At 39.7% G+C, this 24113-nt stretch overlaps 2 protein-coding genes across 17 annotated transcripts in view; one reads left to right on the top strand and one right to left on the bottom strand.

Annotated features, from left to right (window-relative positions):
- Nucleotides 1-4490, top strand: part of LOC118913770 (melanocortin-2 receptor accessory protein 2) — a 38003-nt gene extending 33513 nt beyond the window's left edge. For 9 of the 11 annotated variants that reach the window (XM_057489369.1, XM_057489370.1, XM_057489367.1 and 6 more), the window contains one exon: nt 2965-4490. In XM_057489369.1, coding sequence (XP_057345352.1) covers nt 2965-3355 — 391 coding nt within the window. In that variant the 3' untranslated portion in view covers nt 3356-4490. The remainder of the gene's footprint in view (nt 1-2964) is intronic. The other 2 variants (XM_036887998.2, XM_036888005.2) reach the window with 1 other exon arrangement.
- The window catches only part of LOC130679843 (centrosomal protein of 162 kDa-like), a 109107-nt gene continuing 86387 nt past the window's right edge, over nt 1394-24113 (bottom strand). For 5 of the 6 annotated variants that reach the window (XM_057489365.1, XM_057489361.1, XM_057489362.1 and 2 more), the window contains 2 exons: nt 22977-23111; nt 12943-13981 (listed from right to left, as the gene is read on the bottom strand). In XM_057489365.1, coding sequence (XP_057345348.1) covers nt 13772-13981; nt 22977-23111 — 345 coding nt within the window. In that variant the 3' untranslated portion in view covers nt 12943-13771. Of the gene's footprint in view, nt 1559-12942; nt 13982-22976; nt 23112-24113 lie in introns of those variants that run through there. The other variant, XR_008992804.1, reaches the window with a different exon arrangement.

The raw sequence follows: 24113 nt of genomic DNA, 5'->3' as shown, positions 1-24113 counted from the left end.
AAAAGCTTCTCAGCCCAAGAGGCAGCTTTAATGGGGATTATTTTTCCCATGTAATATTTGCTGTTGTGTGTGGGGGAAAAAACCCTTTTACCTGGATCTTTTATGGACAGTGAAGATAAAAGAACTATTGCCCCTGCTTTCTCAGCTGAGGAGCCATTTACTCTGTACGCTGTCTTGTTAAGGCACCATAGTCCATTATCATAAATCTGCCAGAGAGACAGAGTAAAGGGAAAGGCTTCGATCACATTTTTATGTTGAATGTTCTGGAGTTCTTTAAGAAGCCAGCAAATCCCAGGCATCATATACCCCCCTTTATAGCCTTTGTGAAGTGCTCCTTGTCCGGGTGGGGATGTTCTTCATTTAGGTGTGAGTGCAGGATTGCTCAGGGCCTTGTACAAATAGAATTACATTTTACCTTGAAATGCAATTTACCTGAATATGCACTCACTGAAGGATGGGTCTCTTTGTACCTAAAAGCTAAAAGCAGGAAAATGTCACTGCTTGAGGTCTTTGATAATGGCCAAGGCCACAGGGACTAGCTGGCAAAGTGCAGATGTAGTGAGTGGTTCCTGAGATTCTGAGATGTCTACCACTATCAATGGTTAGAGAATATGACTATTTTATGTATCGGATTCAACCGACACACCTTTGTTCAGGAGTTGCTTTTAATTCCTCATCAATTAAGAGGCATTTACTGAGTGCGTCGTAGCTGCAGCTGGTCCTGGACTCTGCTCAGGATTGTTCTCATGTCCCGACATCTTCCTGGTAAGTCAGAGCTATCAACTAAAGCAACCCAAAGCCACTTCCACACAAAGGGAGGGCTTCTGTTAGAAGCTTGCTACGTGAGATAAAGCTCTCGGCACAGGCTATGTCTCCACGAGTGTTGGCGGTTATCATCATCTTCTCATTCATTGTTAATCACAGAGCTTCACTCTTAGTAGGTCTTTTGTTGTAGCTTAAACATCTCTAAAAGGCCACTGAAAGTGGCTGCTGGGAATGCCAGGTGCCCACAGGCTGGTCTGCCCACTGCCTTTCCTGGGTTGAGCGAACCTGAGGACAGCTGCGGGCACGCTGACACAGCACAGCAGCCGGTGCTCCACCTGTAAGAGTCTGTCAGAAATCTGGGAAATCCCCCGAGGAACAACCCAGCGCATCACAGCCGTTTCCCTCTGACTGGAGGAGGGAGGCGTCTGCCCTCCTGAGCTGGTCCATCATGCGAATCCAGAGGAAGGAGCACATCGCTGATGCTGGAGGTGGCTGTGCCTCTCCAGGAATCTGGGCTGCGGCCCGCCTGCAGATGCAGCTGTTCGGTGCACACCGTGAGGGTCCAACGCCTGCAAAGTCCTCTGAGAGAGGCAAAGATGAGAGAAACCTCTGAGATGAGGCAAAGATGAGCGCAGTGGACAGGAGAGGAAGACTGGACACAGTGGCTTGGACGTGAGGCGGGAAAGGCTGCGTCTCATCAGAGAAGTCAGTGAAATACCGCAGGAGTGCAGAGCAGGGAGGAAGTCCTTCCCACTTGGAGGGCAGAGTCTCCACAGAGGCAGCGACATTTGACCTGGACGGTGAAAAAAGGTATTTGATTTTGACAGACAGAGGAGTGTGGAAGGGCCCACAAGGGAAAAGGAACAGCACGAGCAAAGGCACAGAGGGTCAGAAAATTGCACAGGTGCAGAGAACACACGACACAACCCATGGTGATAAGAAGAGAAGATCAAGACTCAGAACAGTCTGGACAGTATTTTCAGTCTGGCTGGTGGAGTCTGTGGTGTTGCAGTCAATAGATCATCCAAATTGCATTATAACAAGCTGAAAATGAGGAATACAAATTCTCAAAACAAATAACTTAAGCAAATGAATCTTCAAAGTTCAAGATTCTATCAAACAACTGTAATTTTAAAAATGTTAGGATGACTCAGAACTTTTCTGGTAGTGGTTCCCCATATTTTTAATTCTTTAACTATTTGAAGTATTTTTTAGCTATTAAAAAAGTTTTTGTGTTAATAACTGAGCTCCTCTGTGGTTCACGTACAATCATAAGTGAACTTTAAATTCCATTTTACACAAATATCTCAAAAAGTACTGGGAGTGAAGTATGGATGAAGTATTGCTCACATTGCTACTTAACGTGCATGTATGAAAGGAGGAAAATGTTTGCTAGTGCCTACATCTCCAGAGCAAAGGCCCATGCAGACAAAAGGTCTGCAATGCAACATATAGTAGCTGATTGCAAAAAAGATAATGTCCACAGCATTACGTTGTTCATGCTCTTCTCCTTTCCTGTAGTATGCATGTCAGGTTGTCCGTTTGTGGGGCTCGATGCTGATACTCAAGGCATACAAAGGATACCTGCACATTGAGGAAAATCTGTCATCTTAAGAGTTGTTTCTTTGTGACTCACTGACCACACAGTTCTCGGTTCTGAGAACCGAGTGAGATAAATGGAAGTGACATTGCTTTGGCGACCAGGAAGCTCACCACGTGGGGGTGTGGTCTTTGTTCAGGCTGACCTTGGTGTAGGTCCGTGGTTCTGCACTTGGGCAAGAGTAGTGATTCTTGGCAATTCTATTAAGATACAGATTGTCAGTCCCTACCTCCAGACATTGTAAAGGTCTGCAGCCCAGGATTCTGCATTGTAAGAAGTACTTCAAGTCATTACAATGCCGAAGAGCAAGAAGCCCCCTGAGGCCTGGGGTCTGATGCAGACTGCCAGGGCGCTCCTCGGCAAGGCATCCTCCTGGGGGAACCCGGGGACCTGTAGCTTAGGGCTTTGCTGGGGGTTTGTTTACATGTTCAGAAGGGATGTCTCTCAGTTCTTATGTTTGTCTGCACTCTGTAGAGGTACTTGCAACTCAGTAGGTGCTCAGTGGAAATATGCCTGCCTGTCCTACATGCTGAAAGGCACAATTCTGCAGGTGAATGAGATGGGGTGTAAGAAATCTTTTATTTTCCTTTTCTGTACAGCAGTGCAGAGTCTGAGAAGAGATTCAGAGTGAACAGCTTTGTGTCAGACTTCGGAAGACCACTGGAGCCAGATAAAGTATTTTCTCGACAGGGCAATGAGGAATCCATGTCTCTCTTTCACTACTACATCGATGAAGTGGAACGCATGGGCAAGGCCAAAGCCTGTCACCAGGCCACAGCCCCCGGCAGCAGTGTGCAGCTCCAGGAGGTCCGCGGGGGCCGCGGGTGGCCGGAGAAGGAGCTGGACAGGCCCAGGGACTTCGACATCCCTAACTTTGTGAACACAGACCAGAGCTCCCCCTTTGGGGAGGATGAGCTTCTGATTTCGGAACCACCTATCGTTCTAGAAAATAAGCCTGTTTCCCAGGCCTCAGACAAGGACCTGGATTGAGAAAAATGCTCTGTAAAGTGTTTTCCTGATGATGTTGGGTCTTTGTGTAGCAAGAAAGCTCTCACCAAAATTGTGCGTGGGGGTGTGTGCGAGACAAAGAGACGGGACAGAGGATCAGAAGGCCCCCTCCGAGCTGATCAAGCTGAGTTTTTATGCCTTTAAACACGCTGGGGCCTCTTTGGGGAATACCGTATTTACACCATCTCACCCTCCTTGCTGAAAGCTTGGCCGCATGCTCAGCGTCAGCGTTCCTGGACGGGGGCCAGCGCACTGCGCACCATTCTGGCCCTGCCCCTACCCTGCTCCACCTTTAGCAAACTGCTTTACCTCTCCAGCTGCCACAGCTTTAACCGTGAGGTGAAGGGTCTGGAGCAGAGGATGCATCCCAGCTTTAATCATTCATGAGTTTGTGACTGCCTCTAGACAAGGCTGGGATACACCTAAGGCAGTGTACACTAAGGCACCACCTCCTAGCTCTGGTTATAGGATCCCCTATGTCTCTGCCTTAACCTGCCGCAGCAGGGTGTGAGCGTCTACCAGGATGTCAGGAGATGTGTCCCACACAGTCACTGTGGCTGGCATTTGCATCAGCTCTGCTGGAAGAGCTCTTCTGGGAGCCTCTGGCCACCCCTACTCAGACCTGGGGACAGCCCTGGGAAGCCTCCCCTAGAATCAGTACCCATCTGGGGCATATCACACAGCACTCCTGTCCCCAGGAAGGGCAGGGGAGGCTGTCTGCTGGGTGAGGGAGGTGCCATCTGTGTCTGTGCTGGTGTATCTGTGTCTGCTCACACTTCTCTGCCACTGGCTGCTGAGCAAGACAAGTGGTGTTTGCCGTACTCTCTATTTCCTTGGCAAATGTGTAGCTCATGGCCATGAGGCTAGTGTGTGGGCTTTAAGCTGAGAGGGTGAATGGGTCGTAAGTACCCTGCCAACGATATGCAAGGTGGCCTGGCACAACACAGTTCATTTGATGAAGAAATCAAAGCTACATGATGGTATTGGAAATGACTTGATTTTGCACACACAGTCAGTTGCATGCCTGGCCTGATACTAATCTCTGGGTGGCATTTTCATTATGTATTTGTTTACCATCTGTCTTGCTTAAGCAAAAAAATAAACACATTTGATTGCACGGGAATTTTCTCTTGTTCTTTGTTTTCACATCCAGTTTTTTCATTTCCTTTAAAAACTGTTCCATGTTTATGGTCCTCCTAACTTCTATCATCTATAGGATCCCAGTGGTCTAAGTCATGTACCAGATTTCATTTAGCATTTGTTCCCATAATAAATTCCTTTCCCATAATGTCCTTTGAGGAAAATAGTCTTCCTTAAAACTCTAACACTAAATAACAAAACAAAGTATGGAATATTTCTTGTAATTAAAGCTGTTTTAACACATTCTTGTTATTTGCTATTTTGATGACTATTTTCAGGCAAGAGAGCAAGAATAGTAAAGAATGCTGATTGTATTAACTTCTAATATGAGTATTATTATTCATACTTTACTTAACCAAATAGACACTGTATTCTATTTCTTACTAGGATTCAAAGCTATTTCAGTGGTATATTATTTTTAAGTAGGTTGTCAAGTCAGTAGGTTGAAGGATGTTTAAAAGTTGGAAAAATACCTATATCATCATTTTTGAACTAAATGTCAAGAACTATGAAGGGTCTAAGATTTTTACTCCTCTTGCAAACTAAGAAGTTAGCCGGACCCATCTGCATGGATGCTGGTAGAAGACACGAGACTCCTGGGTCAGAGACAAAGGGCTTCATCACAGCACTGTTGGGGGCATGTGCTTCATGCTCATGCTGCTTCCTGAATTCATTTCAAATTCTGTTGTTACAAAGTACCACAGACTCAGTGAGTTAACACACACATTTATTCTCTTGTAGTTCGAGAGTGCAGAGGTCAAAAACGTTAGTGGTCTAAGGCCAAGGTGTCATTAGGGCTGTGTTCAGCTTGGAGGCCCATTCTCTATGGGAGAATCCATTTCCTTGACTTTTCCAGCTTCCAGAGGCTGCTCGCACTCCTCGGCTCATTGCCCCATAACTCTGCAACCTCTGCTTTTACTTAACACCTCTGTCTCTGTTCATACTGCCTCCCTCTTAGAAGGACCCTTGTGATTACCTTGGATTGCCCACAACAATCTCGCATCTCAAGATCCTTAATGATTCACAACTGGAAAGTCCCTTTGGCCATGTACGGTAACATTCAGAGTTTATAGGGATTAGGACATAGATATTTATGGGGCCACTAAGCTACCACAGTCTTCTTTTTGGCTCCAGAATTAATGTCCATCATCATATGCAAAATATATTCACCTCATGTGAACCTCTTCTAAAATCTCAATTATTACAGCATCATTTCAAAGTCTAATACGTAGTCTAAATATTATCAGCTCAAAAATCCCATATCTCACCATATTAATCATCTAAATCACATATGGTGAAACTCTGCATATGATTCATCCTGGGGAAAAATTCTCCATCTATGGACTTGTGAAACTAGAAAATAAATTACTTATTCCAAAAATTCAATGGTGGGACAAGCATAGGATACTAGTTACAGACATTCCTATTAGAAAGGGAGGACCTGGAAGGCAAAAAGGAGTCATAAGCTCCAAACAATTTCAAAATTCAACTGGGAAAATTCAAGTTGCAAGGCCTGGAAATAATCCTCTGTGGCTCATGGGTTTACCCTCTGGGCCAGCAGCTCCACCACAGGAATTATCCTTCCTTTTTCTTAAAGTGTCGAATGTGTTTCTAATGGAGAAGTTTATGAACCTGTTTCTTGCATATAGAATCTGGGGAGTCCGCCAGTATTATTTATCTTGTCCACTCTGTCCCATAAAGCTGAAGTTGGCAGTGCTTCTGCTGATATAACATTCTCAAGAACATTGTGAGTCTCCTCTATATGTCACATGTATTCACTCCATTAGGCAAGAGGCCCAAATTGAACCACAAAAGTCATTCCTCCTTAAGGCTACCTTTTGTAGCCCCAGGCCAGTCAGGGTAAGGTGACTTCTGCTTTGGCCAAGGGCAGTTCTCTATAGAAAGGGCACTAGAGGGCCAACATTCCCAGAAGCTGGGAGAGACACATTGGACAGTAAAAGAATCTTGGGAGAGGGGAAGGGATACTACCAGCATCATTATAAACACCCTTGTAAACATCTTACGACATCTCTTGGGCATAAACAGCCTCTGAGTGAAGTTAATTTTTGAAGCCCTCCTATGAGAAGTCAACACAGAAGCTTAAATGATCCTTTTAAGTATAAGTTAAGTCAGGTTGCTTCTCTGCTCAAAATCCTGCAACGGCTTCCCATGCCATTTGGTGAAGAGGCTGCGTCCTTACAGAGCCCTCAAGGCCTTGCTCCCACTGTGCTCGCTAGCGGCACCCACTTCTCTGCCCCCTGGCTCACTCACCCATCACACTGCCCCCCACTGTCCCTTGGAGGCATCAGACATGTGCCCATCTTAAGGCTGCTTCCCTGGCTGGTCTCTGTCTGGAACATTCTGCCCCACATGGCCCACTTCCTCACTTCTTTCAAGTTTTTCTTCAAATACCCCCTGTGAGGGTCAGATTGAGTGTGCCCCCAGTTCATATGTTGGAGTCCTGACCTCCAATACCACAGAATGTGACCTTCCTTGGAAACAGTATTGCTGCAGATGTCAGCAGTTAAGATGAGGTCCTTAGGGTGGGCCCTAGTCCAGTATGACTTGTGTCTTAGGAAAAGGAATTTGGACACAGACATGCACAGAAGGAAGACGATGTGGAGAGATGGTAGAGAGAAGACGGCCATCTAAAGGACGGAGTCTGGGACAGATTTGCCCTCGGCCCTCAGAAGGAGCCTGAGCCTACTGACACCTTGACTTTGGACTTCCAGCCTCCAGAACTGAGACAGTGTGTTTCTGCTGTTTAAGTCCTCCAGTTTGTAGTACTTTGCTGTGGGAATCTTAGCAAAGTAATACCCACCTCCCCAGTGTTCTTACTCTGGCTGTCCTGTTGTAAATTGGAAACTGCTTCCTCCTTATCCCTGCCCAGCATTCCCAGATTCTCTTTCTTTCTCTACAGTGCTTATCACCTTCTATCATGTTATATAATTCACATGATTAATATGTCTGTAGCTTATTTTTTGCTCCTCCTACTAGAATGTAAGCTCTGCAAAGGCAGGGATCTTTATTTTGTTCATGACAGATCTTGGGCTAGCCCAGCGCCTGCACACAGTTGGCGGTAAGAACTGGCTGGATGGAGGGGGGCTGTTTCTCATACCTATTATTACAGGTGTACTAAGAAAACAAAGGCCCTGAGAGATTCAGTATTTTGCTAAGGCTCAGAGCTAGTAAGTGGCCGATCAAGCTGAGTTTCAAGTAAATAGTGAATCTGGGAAGTATAGATTATTTTCTTTCTGTTGGTTAGTATTATCTGATATACCATTTTTCTACTCTGTTGACCTCTTTATGTTATTCTTTTAACTTTCAATCTGTTTTATGTTTTAATTTTGCTTTGTTTCAGGTAAACGAAGTCTGTAAATCCTTTAATTCTTTTATTTCATGTAAACATATGTGGCTCTGGATGATACCTTGTTCCTGGCACCTTACCTGTGACCTCTGTCCCCTTTGCTCTGCTCTTTGCTCCCTCTTTATGCCACGCAGTCTTGGCCGAGGGCACAGGGCCGAGACGGTGAGTCTTGGCTTGGTTCCATCGCTCGGTAACTGCGATCTTAACCTGGACACTCAGTCCCTTTGAGATTGTTTCCTCGTATACAAAAAGGGGTAATAAACCCACCGAGAGGTCTGTGAGCATCAAGTGATGAAATACATAAAGCACTGAGAATAGAAGCTCCATTGTGGCCCCTTTGTTTTTATTCTCTTTTTAAACAGGAATTTCAGAGATTACTCTTGAATTTTAAGGAACATACTAGATGTTTAAAGTCTGTTATTAAACCCACCATTGAATTTTATTTATCAACTGTTATGTCTATTTTGTTCCCGTAAGTTCTGTTTAGTTCTTTAAAAAAAATTCTTTTTCCATAATGTCCTGCTTTTTCATTACATTTTCTATGATTAAAAAAGAAAATTCGGCTGTACTCATTTTATGCTTTTTTAGATTGTTTCATGATTTTATGCCCTGGAGCACTGATCGTCCTGGGAACCTGGGCTCTGCCCCTACTTACTTAGGGTGAAGATTTCTCCCTGTTCATCTTGCCCGCAGTTGTGTGAGCTCCCCTTCAGCAAGTACTGTTTTTTCCTATGGTCCTCCATGCACCCTGGTTTATAAAAATTTTCCTAGAGAACAAATTTCTGTTGCCTTTCCTTAGGCCCCAAATGATTTGATCAATCTGAAATTCCATTATTGTTATTTTCTGCTTGGGGATTCCTGCATCGTAAGTGAAATGTAAGTTTGGATTCCACATCCACGTGAGGCATGAGTTTGGAGTTCAGCTTTTTTAAGGGAGACCTTGTTTTTTCCTAGAGACTCTGGTAGAATCAGTTTCCCCATGCCTTCCTTGTGTCAGTGCACAGAGTTCTTTGAGTCTCCCTTTCACCCAAGAGGCGGCCCCACCCAGTAACTGTCATGTGGTGGGTGTCATAAAAGCAGGAGTCTTTCCATCTGGTATGAAGCCCTCTTTCTGAATCGACACTGTAACCCCATTCACGATACAGATGAAAACCCCTTTCCTCCAGGGAGCTGTGGCAAAGGCTTACAAGCTGACGATTCCGACTGCAAGCTTGCTGTTTGTTTTTGCCACCTGGCCTTACTTTTAAAAGGAATTCAAATTAACTTCACTGTGTTTCCACAACTGAAAGCTTCAATTCTAGAGTCAGTTTGGTTTTTCTTAATAATACATTTCAGCTTATTTCTGTGGTGAAACTGTTTATCCTTTCATCTGTTTTGTCCATCATTCCTCTATTTTATTGAACATATTAAGAGGAATTATTTTATAGTCTTTATTTGCTAAGCCTAATACCTAGATCATCTGTGGGTTTGCATTTGTTGCCTAATATTTCTTATTCTCATATTATCAATCATGTAGTCTCAACACTTTTCCTATCCACTTTTTATTATTTGGCAGACATTGTGAATGAAGAATCCATTGATGCCACATATGATGTTTTCGTCCATGAGAGAATTTCCCCTGCTTCCTGTTAGGCAGTGGGGGCTGCCTCATCTCTTTCCAGTCAGGCATTCAGATGGGTCGGGATCAGACTGCATATTTTTTTGTTATCATTAATCTACAATTACATGAAGAACATTATGTTTACTAGGGTTTCCCCTTCACGAAGTCTCTCCCACAAACCCCATTACAGTCACTGTCCATTAGCGTAGTAAGATGCTGTAGAATCACTACTTGTCTTCTCTGTGTTGCACAGCCCCGCCCCCCCCCACATTGTACGTGCTAATCGTAAGGCCCCGTTTCTTCTTCCCTGCCCTTCCCTCCTATTCTCCCCAGTCCCTTTCCCTTTGGTAACTGTGCACAGAGTTCTTAGTACACCTGTAATAATAGGTATGAGAAACAGCCCCCCTCCATCCAGCCAGTTCTTACCGCCAACTGTGTGCAGGCGCTGGGCTAGTCCATTCTTAGGTTCTGTGATTCTGCGGCTGTTTTGTTTCTTCAGTTTTCCTTTGTTCTCATACTCCACGTATGAGTGAAATCATTTGGTATTTGTCTTTCTCTGCCTGGCTTATTTCACTGAGCATAATACCCTCTAGCTCCATCCATGTTGTTGCAAATGCTAGGATTTGTTTTCTTCTTATGGCTGAATAATATTCCCTTGTGTATATGTACCACATCTTCTTTATCCATTCATCTACTGATGGACACTTAGGTTGTTTCCATTTCTTGGCTATTGTAAATAGTGCTATGATAAACATAGGGGTGCATCTGTCTTTTTCAAACTGGGCTGCTGGTAAATTCCTAGAACTGGAATTCCTGGGTCAAATGGTATGTCTATTTTGATCATTTTGAGGAACCTCCATACTGCTTTCCACAATGGTTGAACTAATTTACATTCCCACCAGCAGTGTAGGAGGGTTCCCCTTTCTTCACAACCTCTCCAACATTTGTTGTTGTTTGTAGACTGCATTTTTAAGCAAATTTGAGGTATACTTGACCAAGTAAGTTTTACATATTTGTAAAGTGTACAATACATTTTAACATATACATATATCCAAGAAACTAGCACCACAATCAAGAAAATGAACATATCCATCACCCACAAAAGTTTTCTCATGCTCTTTCGTAATCCCTGCCTCCCCATCCCTTCCCTGGAAACCCCTGATCTTCTGTCTGCACTACATATTGGTTGGCATTTTCAAATTATTTATATGAATGCAATCATGCCATATCTCTTCTGTTTTATCTGGCTTCTTTCATTCAGCATAATTATTTTGAGATTCATCCATGTTGAGCGTTATCAATACCATATTGCTTTTCATTGGAGTAGTGTTTCATTTTAGGGATGTACTCCATTCACTTCTTGATGGACATTTGGATTATTTACATTTTGGGTAGTATAAATAAAACTGCTATGAATATTTGTTTATAAGTCTTTGTATGGACATATGCTTTTATTTTCTTGAATTCCTAGGAGAGGAATGTCTGGGTCATGTGGTAGATAGGTATTTACCTTTCTAGGAACTGCTAAACAGTTTTCCAAAACGGCTGTGTCATTTTAAATTCCTCATGGTGTATATGAATTCTGGTTGCTCTACTTTCTTGCCAAGAGTTTGTAAGGTCAGTCTTTTGAATTTTATCCATGTTGATACGTGCGTAGTAGTTATCTCTCAGCAGTTTTCAGTTGCATTCCACTAATAACTGATGGTGTTCAGCATCTTTTCATACGCTTATTTTCCATCTGGGTATCTTTGGTGAATTGTCTTTTCAAGTCTTTGGCAGATTCCTTTATTGAGGGCATTTGTTATTGTTGAGTTTTGAGAGTTCTTCATTCTGGATGTAAATCCTTTAAAATTTTAGATATATGATCTACAAATTTCAGCCTATGGCTTGTCTTTTTATTTGCTTAATAGTGTCTTTGAAGAGCAGAAGTTCTTCACTATGGTAAAGTCTAATTTATCAATTTCTTTTTAAAATAAATCATACTTTTCATGTTATAGCAATCTTCACCAAACTCAAGGTCATAAAGGTTTATTGATTTTTCCTAGAAGTTTCATAGTTTAAGGTTTTCTATTAAGGTCTATGATCCATTTTGAGTTAATTCATGTCTATGTTGTAAGGTATGAATCAAAGTTCTTTTTTTTTTGCATTGGGAAATCTAATTGTTCCAATATCCACTGAACTGCCTTTGCGTCTTTAAGGATATGAAAATCAGTTGTCCATATATGTGTTAATTTATTTCTGGATATTCTATCCTGTTCTATTTTTTGATTTGCCTATGATATGGCAATATTATACTTCCTAGTTACTGTAGCTTTATAGTGAGTCTTGAAATCGGATAGTGTAAGTCCTCCAGCCAGATATTTGCTTTGTTTTGACTTTTTGAGGTTCTCTGTATTTCTATATGAATTTTAGAATCTGTTTTAAAATTCCCTTTCTTACATCCCATTGTACCAAAATTCCACACCTTCTTAAGATCAATATCCAAAGCCAAAAGCCACGTTTTCCAAGAAAAAGGTCTGTCCAGATCCTGGGTGAAGGGAATTACTCTTCTGTGCTCCATTCACACTTCCTAACACTCTTGTTGCATTTATTCATATTTGGCTGTATGTACTTGTTCTCATCCTAGATGCTTTGTGCAATGGCTAAGGACTGGGATATGGTCGCTGAGGTTTTTAGTTGTAACTAATGATTTTGATAGTGTTTATGGATCATTAATCTAAATAGAACTGAACATCTGCCATGAACACATCTCCACAACAGAATACAGAATTCTCATCACAGTAGGATGCATGTCCTTGGAGTGATCATCCAGCTGATGTTCGCACCTCCTTGTGCTTCAGTCGTGTTTGTGCTCGGGATGGACGGCCCGCAACTCTCCCGTCAGAAAGACAAAGGGAGGGATGGTTGTGGCTATGAACTAATAGCCTTGCAGATAAAAAATACACAAAAGCCCACTCAAATAATGGCCAAAATAGTTTATATTATAACTTAAAATAAAATTATGTCACATAAGAAATAGCAAACTGTAACTAATGCTTTTTCTACCCTCTTAGGAAAAGGACATTAAAAAATGCTGGACAGTAAGACATTAATTGCATTCCTTATATTTAACTTCCACATTTCACTTGCTACCCATAATTTCACCAAAATCGATCTCACCTGTCCTTTACAAAGTATTTCAGTTATTATTCTAGAATTGCATTTATTGGCATGTGGCTATTGAGCAATTGGAATGTGGCTAGTCCAAACTGAGATATGCTGTAAATGTTAAATACACCAGATGTGAGAGACTTGGAATGAAAAAAAGAATGTAAAAATTCAATTTTTATATTGATATTTTAGAAATATTACATAAATTACCGAAATTAACTTCATCTGTTTCTTTTTACCGTAAAAAGATAAATGTGGCTACAAGAAAAATAAAAAATTACATGTGGCTCCATTATACTTTTCTTGGATAGCAACTAGGCTAGAACACTTAAAAACAAAATGGCCATATCTTTAACTTACTAGTATCTTTTATACTCACCGTCCGCTTTTGGGATGGGATTGTAACATAAACCAATAATCACACGAGTATGCATGCTTTTTTCTAATGAATATATATTACTTTTTAAGTAGAGAAAGTAAAAATGTTATGTTCTATTTATAATCTTAGAGTTACAAACAAGGACTTGCATTTAAGACACACAGCATAAAAAATTAAAACAATGAATATACCAAATCCTCTTAGCGCTTGTAAAATACATTCTTCACCTGATGGCAAGTACAGACGGGAGGCAACTAGAGGCAGGAGTGGAGCTCCGAGGGAAAGCGCGAGAGCTCACCTGCTTCCCGTGTGGACGTCACAGGTCTTGTTAAGTCATCATGGAAGCTCTGCTACTCAGGGGACCGTCCATGTGACTGTGCACGCCACTTGCTCACATTCCTCCCCGTTTCCAAGAGAAAGAGGAGCCGTTTTTCTGTCTCCGAGATTTAGGAATACACATTTAGTCAATGATGGCTGCATATATGCACTTTCCTTTCCTTAGCATGTGTCCTTTTACAATAAACCTTACTGGTTCTAATCATGGACATAAAGGGCCTTGTCCATAAATGATTTAAAATGTGACTGGTTAATAATTTTCAGTAAGATACCACAGTGCTATTTTTTTTCTTACTGGTTAAGTGCAATTTGTTTTGAAATGTTCCTTTTGTGTTAGTTGCTTGTTGCTTTCAAAGCTTCCTTCGAAACTGGCACAATCCCGTCCACCATCCATCCCCAAGTCTTCCTGTGAGGCCCTGCGAGTCTCTAGTGACACTTTGGTGTCCTCGGGGCGGCTGCCGAAGCAGCGGGGACCCCTGCCCCCTGCCGGTGCAGCTCTCGGAGGACGTCTAATACGGAGTCCAGTTCTGTGCGGAACTTGTCCAGCTCACGATTCTTCAACTGGGCAAGTCTTTTCCACTTCTCAGTTTCTTTGCTTTGTTCAGTTTCTACTACTTGCTGGGTTTGCTGTATGATCTGCAAATGGAAAGTCCCTTATTACCGTTAGAGTTCACAGTGGGGTTGTTATAGAAGATCCTCTGAAACTTGACTAAAGTAAAGGCAATTTGACTACCACAGCCATTTTAAATGACAAACTGCTGGGCTACATTCCAAAGGAAGGGGACAGGGACACTCCCCTGCCTCAGCCTGCAGGCTGGAGACACAAGGACTGCAAGGATGTTCGCTGAGTCCCTTGAAACAAAATAAGCACCAGCGTGTGCTTACATGCCCCCTACATGTAGCCCTTTCCTCATCCCGATAAGAGCCAGCCTAACAGGTCTGCAGTGGCCACTTCTGTGCAGCAACCACGTGAATGCCATCCACTGTTCCTTAAGTAACCCCTTAATGAAACTCATTTACTAACCAAGCTGGGCTAGTCTGAGTCACTTTTTGACCTGTCAGTTCCCTCACAACTAAGGAGAAGGGGCTTCTTTTACATCTCCCCAGGAAATTCACAAAGCGGGCAAAGTACATTTAAGAGATTGCAAAGAGCTACAGTGGGACAGTGCCGACTATGGTAAACCAGTGACTGGTGTATCAGAGGAGGGGAGGGAGGAGAGGGCACCTTATTAACAGGCTCCCCTGTGTCTGAAAAGGTTTGCAGGAGAAGAGGGTAAGAACTGGGAAATCTAGTATCCAATTCTGATACAGAGTTTTATAGTCTTTTTGAAAAAAGCATTTAAAGCATCAGAAAATTTTAATACCTTGGTATGAATCCAAACATCCCTAAAATGCTGTTCCTCCTAAAAATGGCACTTGAGATGCTGTCAAGACAGTTTTAACATACAACATATGCCATTAATGAACCACACATTATAGCACCAGAAATAATGATAAAACCACACATGTAGCATCATCATGTGCCAGGCTTGGTTTTAAGCATTTTACATGTATCTAGTCATTTAATTTTGACAACATACTAGGAATAGATTCTGTGTACTTATTCCCATTTAACAGGTAGGGAAATGGAGACACAGGTAATTTTAAAGAAAAATTTTTTTGCCCACCATTCACACACAACCCATTGGAAGCAGATTCAGGATTCACACCCAGGCAACCTGGAGAGTCCTTTGTCTTGACTACCACACTAGACCGCCTTGTTTATGTGGATCTGCTTTTTTCAACTGTGAAATGAGCATCCCCTCATTAAAATGAGGTTTGTTTTTTTCAGGACCCTCCACACTGTTTTCAATAGTGGCTATATAACTTTACCACCAACAGTGCACAAGCGTTCCTTTTCCTCTACACTTCTGCTGATACTTGCTATTTTTGTCTTTTTGATGATAGTTATTCTAATAGGTGTGAGGCGATGTCCCATTGTGGGTTTGATTTGCACTGTCCTAATGATTAGTAATGTTGAACTCCTCTTCATGTATCTGTTGGACATTTAAATATCTTCTTTGGAAAAATATCTATTCAGGTCCTTTGCCCATTAAAAAATGTATATATATATGTATATATATATTATGAGTTCCTTGTATATTAACCCCTTATCTCATGTGTGACTTTTAAATATTTTCTCTCAGTTCATAGGTTGCATTTTCATATATTGATTTTCTGGGCATGCAAGTACTTCTTAGTTTGATGTATTTCCGTTGTTTATTTTTGTTTTGTTGCTTTTAGGTGTCATACCCAAAAAACCATTGCTAAGACCCAGGTCAAGGAGCTTTTTTTCTCTGTTTTCTTCTAAGGGTTATATGATTTCAGGTCTTACATTTAAATCTGTAATCCATTTTGAGTAAATTTTTGTGAGTTGTGTAAGATAGGGGTCTAGTTTCTTTCTTTTGCATGTGAATATCCAATTTTATCAGAACCTTTTATTGAAGAGACTGTCTTTTCTTCATTGGGTATTTTTGGTTTCCTTATCAAATAATAATTGACTGTATATGCATGGTTTTTCTCCTGGGCTCTTGATTCTGTTCCAATGGTCTATGTGTCTGCTTCTAACACCAGTACCACACTGTTTTGATTACTATAGCTTTGATTATATTTTGAAATTAGGAAGTGTGAGGCTTCCAACTTTGTTCTTTCTCAGGATTGTTCTGGCTATTCAGGGTCTTTTGTGGTTACAAATTTTAGAATTGTTTCTTCTATTATTATACAAATGACACTGGAATCTTGATAGAGAATGCATTGAATTTATAGCTGGAGTTGGACATTTTAACAGTAGTGATTCTTCTAATCCATGAATATGAGACACCTATCCATTAATTTTTATCCACTTTAATTTCTTTCACAATGTCTCACACAGCTCTTTTACCTCCTTGGATATACATTTATTCTCAAGTTGTTCATTGTTTATGATGCTTCTATAAATGGGATTTTCTTTTTCAGATAATTTGTTACTATATAGAAACAGTATGATTTTTGTATATTGATTTATATACCCTGCAATTTCACTGAATTTGTTGACTAACCAAGTTTTTGGTGGAGTCTTTATGACTTCCAATATATAAAATCATGTCATCTGCAAATAGAGACAATTTTACCTTTTCCTTTTCAATTTTGGTGCCTTTCATTTCTTTTTCTTGCCTGATTGTTCCTGCTAGGATGTCAAGTACTATGTTGAATAGGAGTGATTAGAATGAGCACCCTTGTCATATTTCTGATCTTAGAGGAAAAGCTTTCAAATTTTTACCACTGAGTATGATGTTAGTTGTGTCTTACTATATATGGCCTTTATTATGTCTAGGTACATTCTTTATATACCTTATCTGTTGTTTTATCATGAATGGATATTGAATTTTCTAACATGTTCTTTCTGCATTTATTGAGTAGACAAGACTTTTATCTGTCATTCTAGTAATTTGATGTTATCATATATACTTATTGGCATAAGTTAAATCATTGTTACATCTCAGGAATGAATCACACTTGATCATGGTGTACAATCCTTTTAACATGCTGTTGAATTTCATTTGCTAATTTTTTGAGAATTTTTACATCTATATTCATAAGGGATACTGGCCTCTGGTTTTCTTTTTTGGTAGTGTCCTTACCTGGCTTTATTATGAGGGAATGCTGACCTTGTAAAATCCGTTAGGTAATGTTCACTCCTCTTCTATTTTGGAAGAGTTTGGGAAGGGCTGATACTGATTTTTCTTTAAAAGTTTTTTAGAATTTACCAGTGAAGCCATTTGGTCTTGGATTTTTCTTTGTTGGGAATTTTCCATTACTGATTCAATCTCCTTACTAGTCTATTCAGATTTTCTATTTCTTTCTTATTCATTATCAGAGAGTTTTATGTTTCTAGAACTTACCTCTGTCTTTTAGGCTGCCCAGCTTGTTGACATATAGTTTTCATAGTAGTCTCTTATGATCCTTTGTATTTCTGTAGTATCAATTATAAAGTCTCCTTTTTCACTTGGCATTTTGAGAGTTCCCCCTTTTCTCTTGGTTAGTCTAGCTAATGGCTTGTCAATTTTATTAAACTTTTCAAAGAACCAACTTAGTTTTGTTAATCTTTTCTATTGTTTTCCTGTCCTGTATTTAATCTTGGTTTCCCTCTTTTTGCTTTGTTAGTTTATAAGGTGTTAAGTTAGGTTGTTTGAAATCTTTTTTGTTTTTTGATGTGTGCATTTATCACTGTAACCTTCCCTCTCAGAACTGCTTTTGTTGTGTTCTGTAAGTCTTGGTATGTTGTGTTTCCAATTTCATTTGTCTCAAAATACTCTTTAATTTCATTTTTAATTTCTTCTTTGATCTACTGGTTGTTCAGGTGAGTGTTGCTTAATTTCCATGTATTTGTGAGTTTTTCTCATTATTGATTTGTTTCATACCACTGTGGTCAAAGAAGCTACTTGATATGATTTTCATTTTCCCAAATTTGATCAGACTTGTTTTGTGGCCTAACATACTATCTATTCTGGAAAATGTTCTATATGTGCTAGAGAATATGTATTCTGTTATTGGTGGAAATGTACTGTATATGTCTGTTAGGTCCATTTTTTTAGACTGTTGTTCAAACCCCACTATTTCTTTATTGATGCTCTGTCTAGATGATCTATTCATTGCTCAGAGTGGGGAAGTACCTACCATTGTATTGCTGTTCATTTATCCTTTTAGTTCAATTAGTGTTTGTTTTACATATTTAGGTACTCTGATCTGGGTGCATATTTACAATTATCTTATTGATGTATTGATAATATTTATTATTACACTTACCTTTTCTCTTCTTTTAGTTTAAATTTTTAATTTGCCTGATAGAACCATAGCTACTATTGCCTTTTTTTGATTACCATTTGCTTGAAATATCTTTTTCAATTTTTTCACTCTCTGTATGTGTCTTTAAAGCTATAATGAGTCTTTCAGCTTTTCACCATTATGATGTTAGCTTTGGGGTTTGTTGTATGTGGCCTTTATTGTACTGAAGTATATTCCCTCTGTACCCACTTTGTTGAGTTTTTATTATGAGTGGATGTTAATTTTGTCAATGCTTTTCTGCATCTATTGAAATGATACAGTTTTTATCTTTCCTTTTGTTAATGTGGTGTATCACATTGATTTACAGATGTTGAACCATCCATGCATATCTGGAATAAGTTCCACACGATTATGGTATGTGATCCTTTCAATGTATTGTTGAACTCAGTTTGCTAATATTAAAGATTTTTGCATCTATGTTCATCAGGAATGTTGGCCTATAGTTTTCTTTTCTTATAGTGTGCTTGCCTGTTTATGGTATGAGGGTAATGCTGACCTCATAGAATGAGTTTGGAATTTTTCCTTTCTCTTCAGTTTTTCTGGAATAGCTTGAGAAGGATGGGCATTGACTCTCCTTTAAATGTTTGGTAGAATTCTGTGAAGCACTGTGTGGTCCTGTTTTTTTTTATTTTTATTAAAAAAATACTGCTGCAATTTCATTACTGGTAATCTGTTTGAATTTTCTATTTGTTCCTGGTTCAGTCTTGGGAGATTGCATATTTCTAGGAATTTATCCATTTCTTCTAGATTGTCCATTTTGTTGGAATATTATTTTTCATAGCAATCTCTTATAAATGTCTGCATTTCTGTAGTATCAGTCTTTTTTCATTTTATTTATTAGTGTCCCCTATTTTTTCTTGATGAGTCTAGTGAAAGGTTTTTCTACTTTATCTTTCCAAAGAGCAAGCGCTTAGTTTCACTGATTCTTTCTATTATTTTTTTAGTCTGTTTCATTCATTTCTGTTGCAATCTTTATTATTTCCTTCCTTCTGCTAACTGGCCTTGTTTGTTCTTTTTCTAGTTCCTTTTGGTGCAGGGACAGATTGAGATTTTTCTTGTTTCTTGAAGTAGGTCTGTATTACTATAAAATTCCCTCATAGAACTGCTTTGCTGCAACCTATTTACAAGTTACCTATTTTTAATATTGTGTACCCATAACAAATTTGATGTAGTTAAGGCTATTTTAATATGCTTATTTTTTAACTTTTAACCTAGAGTACTAAGTGAATTATGCATTACCACTATAACAGTAGAGAATCTGACTTTGACAATGTTTACTATTACTATTCATTTTTACACCCACATTTATGATTTTACTGTTAAATAGCATCTTTTCATTTTCACTTGTTGACAATTATAATGTTTCTTGGTACAGCACTTTTTAAGTTCAATCTTTTTGTGCTCCTCTGGGCCTCATGAATCTGGATATCCATGTTTTTCCCATTTTGGAAGTTTCATTATTACCTTAAATATGCTTTCTGCTCTTGTCCTTTTCCCTGTCTGGGATTTCTATAATGGGGATAGTTTGTTCTGATGGTGCCCCCATAAGTTCTGTAAGATGTCCTCACTTTTTCACTCTTTGCCCTTTTTGTTCCTCTGACTGGTAATTTCAAATGACCTTTCTTTTGTTAGGTCAAATCTTCTGTTGAAGCTGTCCTTTGAATTCCTGTTTTGTCATTGTATTCTTCAGCTCTAGGATGTGTTTTTTTTTTTATGGTTTGCAGTTTTTTGTTGAACTTGTTTTTGCTCATGTGTTATTTTTCTAATTTTGTTTAGGAAGTTGTCTTTCTGAGTGTTCTTATGGTTCACTAAACTTCACTAAAAGGATTACTCTGAATTGTCAGAACAGTCCACAGATCTCCATTTTATTATGAATAGTTATTAGATCTTTATTAGCTTCCCTTGATGGTGTCATGTTTACCAGATTTTTCATGACCCTTGAGTTGATATCTGTGCATTAAACTGGTCTCCTCTTCTGGACTTTACAAGTTGCTTCCATAGACAGTCCTTTGCCAGTCAGCTCAGCTCAGGGTTTTGGACAGGGCACAGCTGGTGGCATTCCTGGGCAGGTGGGGCTGTCTACTGGGGTCTCTTTTTTGGTTGAGGCCGCTGCCTGAGCACTGAGGAGAGGGGAATGCTGGCAGCTGGGAACAGCTGGGTAGGACTGGTAGCTTGGTTTGCTGCCCAAGCACTGCTATAGGATGTACTCTACAGGTATCTGGATTCTCTAGTCAGGCTTTCTAGTTGGGTACTGCTGGGCACTATACTCAACAGTACATGGGGCTAGGAATTAGCTTCCTTTCCCAGGAGGGGCAACAGAATGTGCCCCAAGGTGGGCACTGGTCTTTGTTTGGGGACCTAAATCAGGTAGAACTGTGGACAAAGAACCCTGGACAGACGGTGTTACTAAGTAAATTGGGTTACTCTCCAGACAGGCAGACCTGCTGGCTGGGTTTTCTGCACAAATGCCATTGTAAACAGAGCTGTAGGATGGGCTATGTGGCTTCTTGCTTGAATGGGGCGGGAGGCTGTATTCAGCAATAGATGGGATGATTAATTAGGTTCCCCTTCCAAGCACAGGGGCTGAACAGGCTCCAAGGCTGGCGACTGCTGTTGTTTGGGTCCTGAATGAGGCAGACTGTTCGCTGACTCCCCTTACCAGACAGGGCCACCGTCTTGGTTCTGCAGATGGATGCAGCACTGGTTCTCTCTCTACTTTGATACAGCTTTGAGGAGGGGCTCAGTCTACCAAGACCTGAGTGGTGCTTGCTGTAACCCCTGTGCCCCTTTTTGATCACAATTTGATGTCCTGTGGTCAAGCTTCACAGATTCTTCCTGAAACTCCTATAATTTGAGAAATGAGTGGGCCTCCTGGGAAGCAACCCATAATGGTGGGTGAGCGCAGTGTTAACCCTGGGCTCTCTTTTTTCCCACTGGAGAAACCATAGGTTTCTGGGAGCCCCCTCTTTCAGTACTGTGCTAGCCTGGGTGAGGAGGATGCCTTCAGCGTGCGGGCACTCCTCTTACCCTTCTAATGCTGTCCTTCTTGGTCTCTCAAGTGGGTGCTGCAGTTGCACCTCTGTGTCCGGGATTTTCACAGGTGTGTCTTCTCTATGATACATGCTAGTTGGTCTTCTTGTGAGGGAGACTGAAGTCAGGAATGATCTATGGGGACATCTTGATGACATCCTAATTTAGCATTTTACTATGTTGTATATGAAACACATCTATTACCTTCTCTATAAATGTCCTACAAGGATGTCCTACAAGTCCTACTACATTTTTGCTTAAGCAAATAAAAGCCAATTTTGTAGACCATATTGAAATTATATATTTCAGATAAACACGTATTTGTTGAAAAATCCTGTATATATTTTAGAATTGTACTGTGTACTATATAACTTATTTGTGTACATATTAGTTGTATTTATAACAAGTCTATCAAACAATTATTGGTGATAAAGCTATAATAAAGTGTGTGCTTATAACAGGTAACAAAGATAATGTTAAACAAATTTATCAACTTACAACCATTTTCTAAAACAGGAATTACAAAGTCCTATACACATACAGGTGTGTCTGTTGAAATGGTGATGCACTATGGTGCCTTAGTTCTACCAAGGCTGATGTTTTCTTGGTATTCCATGTTTTAAAGAGAAGTCCACAAATAAAAGTCCAAGAGTAAGAATGAGAAATCAGTTACATTAACTTCTTTGTTCTCCATTTTATATTTCAAAGTTCCTATAATGATGAAAAGCTACAATCTTGATATGATTTAATAGAACTAGGGTTTCTCTGTGGACCTCAGGTCAACCATAAAGCTTTGCATGTATATGATATTTTTTATTTTCAAAGATTATATAAATTTATACTGTTACAGATGGAACCTTTTTGTGTGCCCCCACTCCCATTCATCTATTGAAGCTGCAACCCACAGTGTGGCCACATTTAGAGTAAGGAACTAATTAAAGTTAACTGAAGCAATAAGGGTGGGGCCCTGATCAGAGTGCAGTAGTGTCCTTGTAAGAAAATGCATCAGAGAACTCTTTCTTTATTCCCTCCCCCAGCCTGCAGTACACACACATAGGCAGGGTCACCTGCAAATCAAAGAAGAGAGTTCTCACCAGAAACTGAATCAGCTGTAACCTTGATCTAGGACTTATAGCCTCAGAACTGTGAGAAATGTTATTTCTATTTAAGCCACCCAGTTTATGATGCTTTGTTGTGGCAGCCCAAGCAGATTAATACACTGTTTATGTGAAACTAATAATAGCACCAAGGCTAGCACCTAAAAATAAATCATGCCCTTAGTTCTCCTATTTTTAATTTCTATTAATTAATTTGTTTGTAATTAAGTGCAGTAATCATACTACTAGTGGTAGGCACATTATTTTAAATGATCACATTTTAATATAAATCTATTTCTTACAAATATTTATTGAAATCACTTGAATATGGAACATGTTTCCCAAACAAAGCCCTGTTCCCAGGGTTTAAATGCCAAACTTTTTAAGTACCAATCAATAATTAAGAAAGAACATGATACAAGTTGCTTCTCTATTTTTCCAGATAAAAGGCATACCAATATTTAGGTATTTGAGATTTAAAGTCTTATTTTGTCTCAAAAGTTATACATTTATTTTTTTTATAAACTCAACACCCAATGAAAACAATAAGAAGTTTTGCTAGGGATGACAATACTATAGCAAGCTAGAGATACTTAAAAGTGGTGAATTTTATAATATGTAAATGTGATTTACTACTTTACCTGTTGAAGTTCCTGCTCTCTTTGTTTATGTCTTATTTCCATCTGTTTAATTTTCTTTTCTAAGCCCATGAAATGTTTCATCTCTGGTGTATGGTTTTCTTTAGCTTCTCTCAATTCCTCTAAGAGTTTTGTTATCTAAAATTGAGGTAAGAAGTAAATGAAAAACTATGATAAGGAAGTAATTTTTTAACAGGTAGTCTTAAGGGGTAAAAATGTGCATCACCTCTTCTCAGTACAAACTTCTCTAGATAAGAGGTTTATTGTTACAAAGGTATCTTGAGTAGTTAGAAATAATTAATAGCTTTCATTCCATATATCAAGGAAGTAAAGGTTCATCCTAGCCCTGAAATGACCTCATATTCCAAAAGTTTCCAGATGACTGGACTGCCTTCTCCCTCCCATATATACCAGGCTGGTTATGGCACTCAAAATGAAGTTGGGCATTTTCTTTGGTGTATTCAGCTTTGCCATAAAGTGTTTAATAGGCGATTACTTTTGGGATTAAATAACACATTGAAAGCACCCAACACACAGAAAGCAAAAACTATGGATCCATCTTTACTCCACTCCCTATAATTCTATCTGCAATTCTCTTCTAGATTTTATTGCTATAATTTATAATAATTCACTCCACAAATAAATGTATGTGTATAAAGTAGAGATAAGAAGTACTGAACTCTTTTTGTGCTGGCTGCTGTTTAGGTCATGAGGATGCAGAGACTAAAGACAGTCCCTGTCCTCATGGAGGGTTGGTCTAGTGCAGTACCTCCTTTTTCATACCATGGCTCACAGAGAAAATGGTAATATTTTTGGGGCACCAGGAGTAAAATGGAAAAGATGTGAGGAATCTCTAAATTGGGTTTAGTGAAACAATTAATTGCATTTTCTTTATGCTATATAATTATGGTAATTTGGTAATTGTTAACATAAAAAGGCAAAGTAAAAAACAAGCAAATGAAAATGGTTAAAATGAACAAATTCAATGTTTTACCTAATAGCAATAATAGTAAAAAGCAAAACAAAAAACCCCACATACTTCTCCTAAGTAAGTTAAAAAAATGTGAAAATACAAGCAAATTAAATCAGAGTTAAGTCTAAATACTTTAAATGTGGAACATCCTCCTGATGGCATCCTCA

This window comes from Manis pentadactyla, chromosome 12, assembly GCF_030020395.1.
Source record: "Manis pentadactyla isolate mManPen7 chromosome 12, mManPen7.hap1, whole genome shotgun sequence".
Classification (NCBI taxonomy): Eukaryota; Metazoa; Chordata; class Mammalia; order Pholidota; family Manidae; genus Manis; species Manis pentadactyla.
The sequence above is the reverse complement of the archived record's forward strand: the minus strand, read 5'-3'. Positions and strand labels throughout refer to the sequence as shown.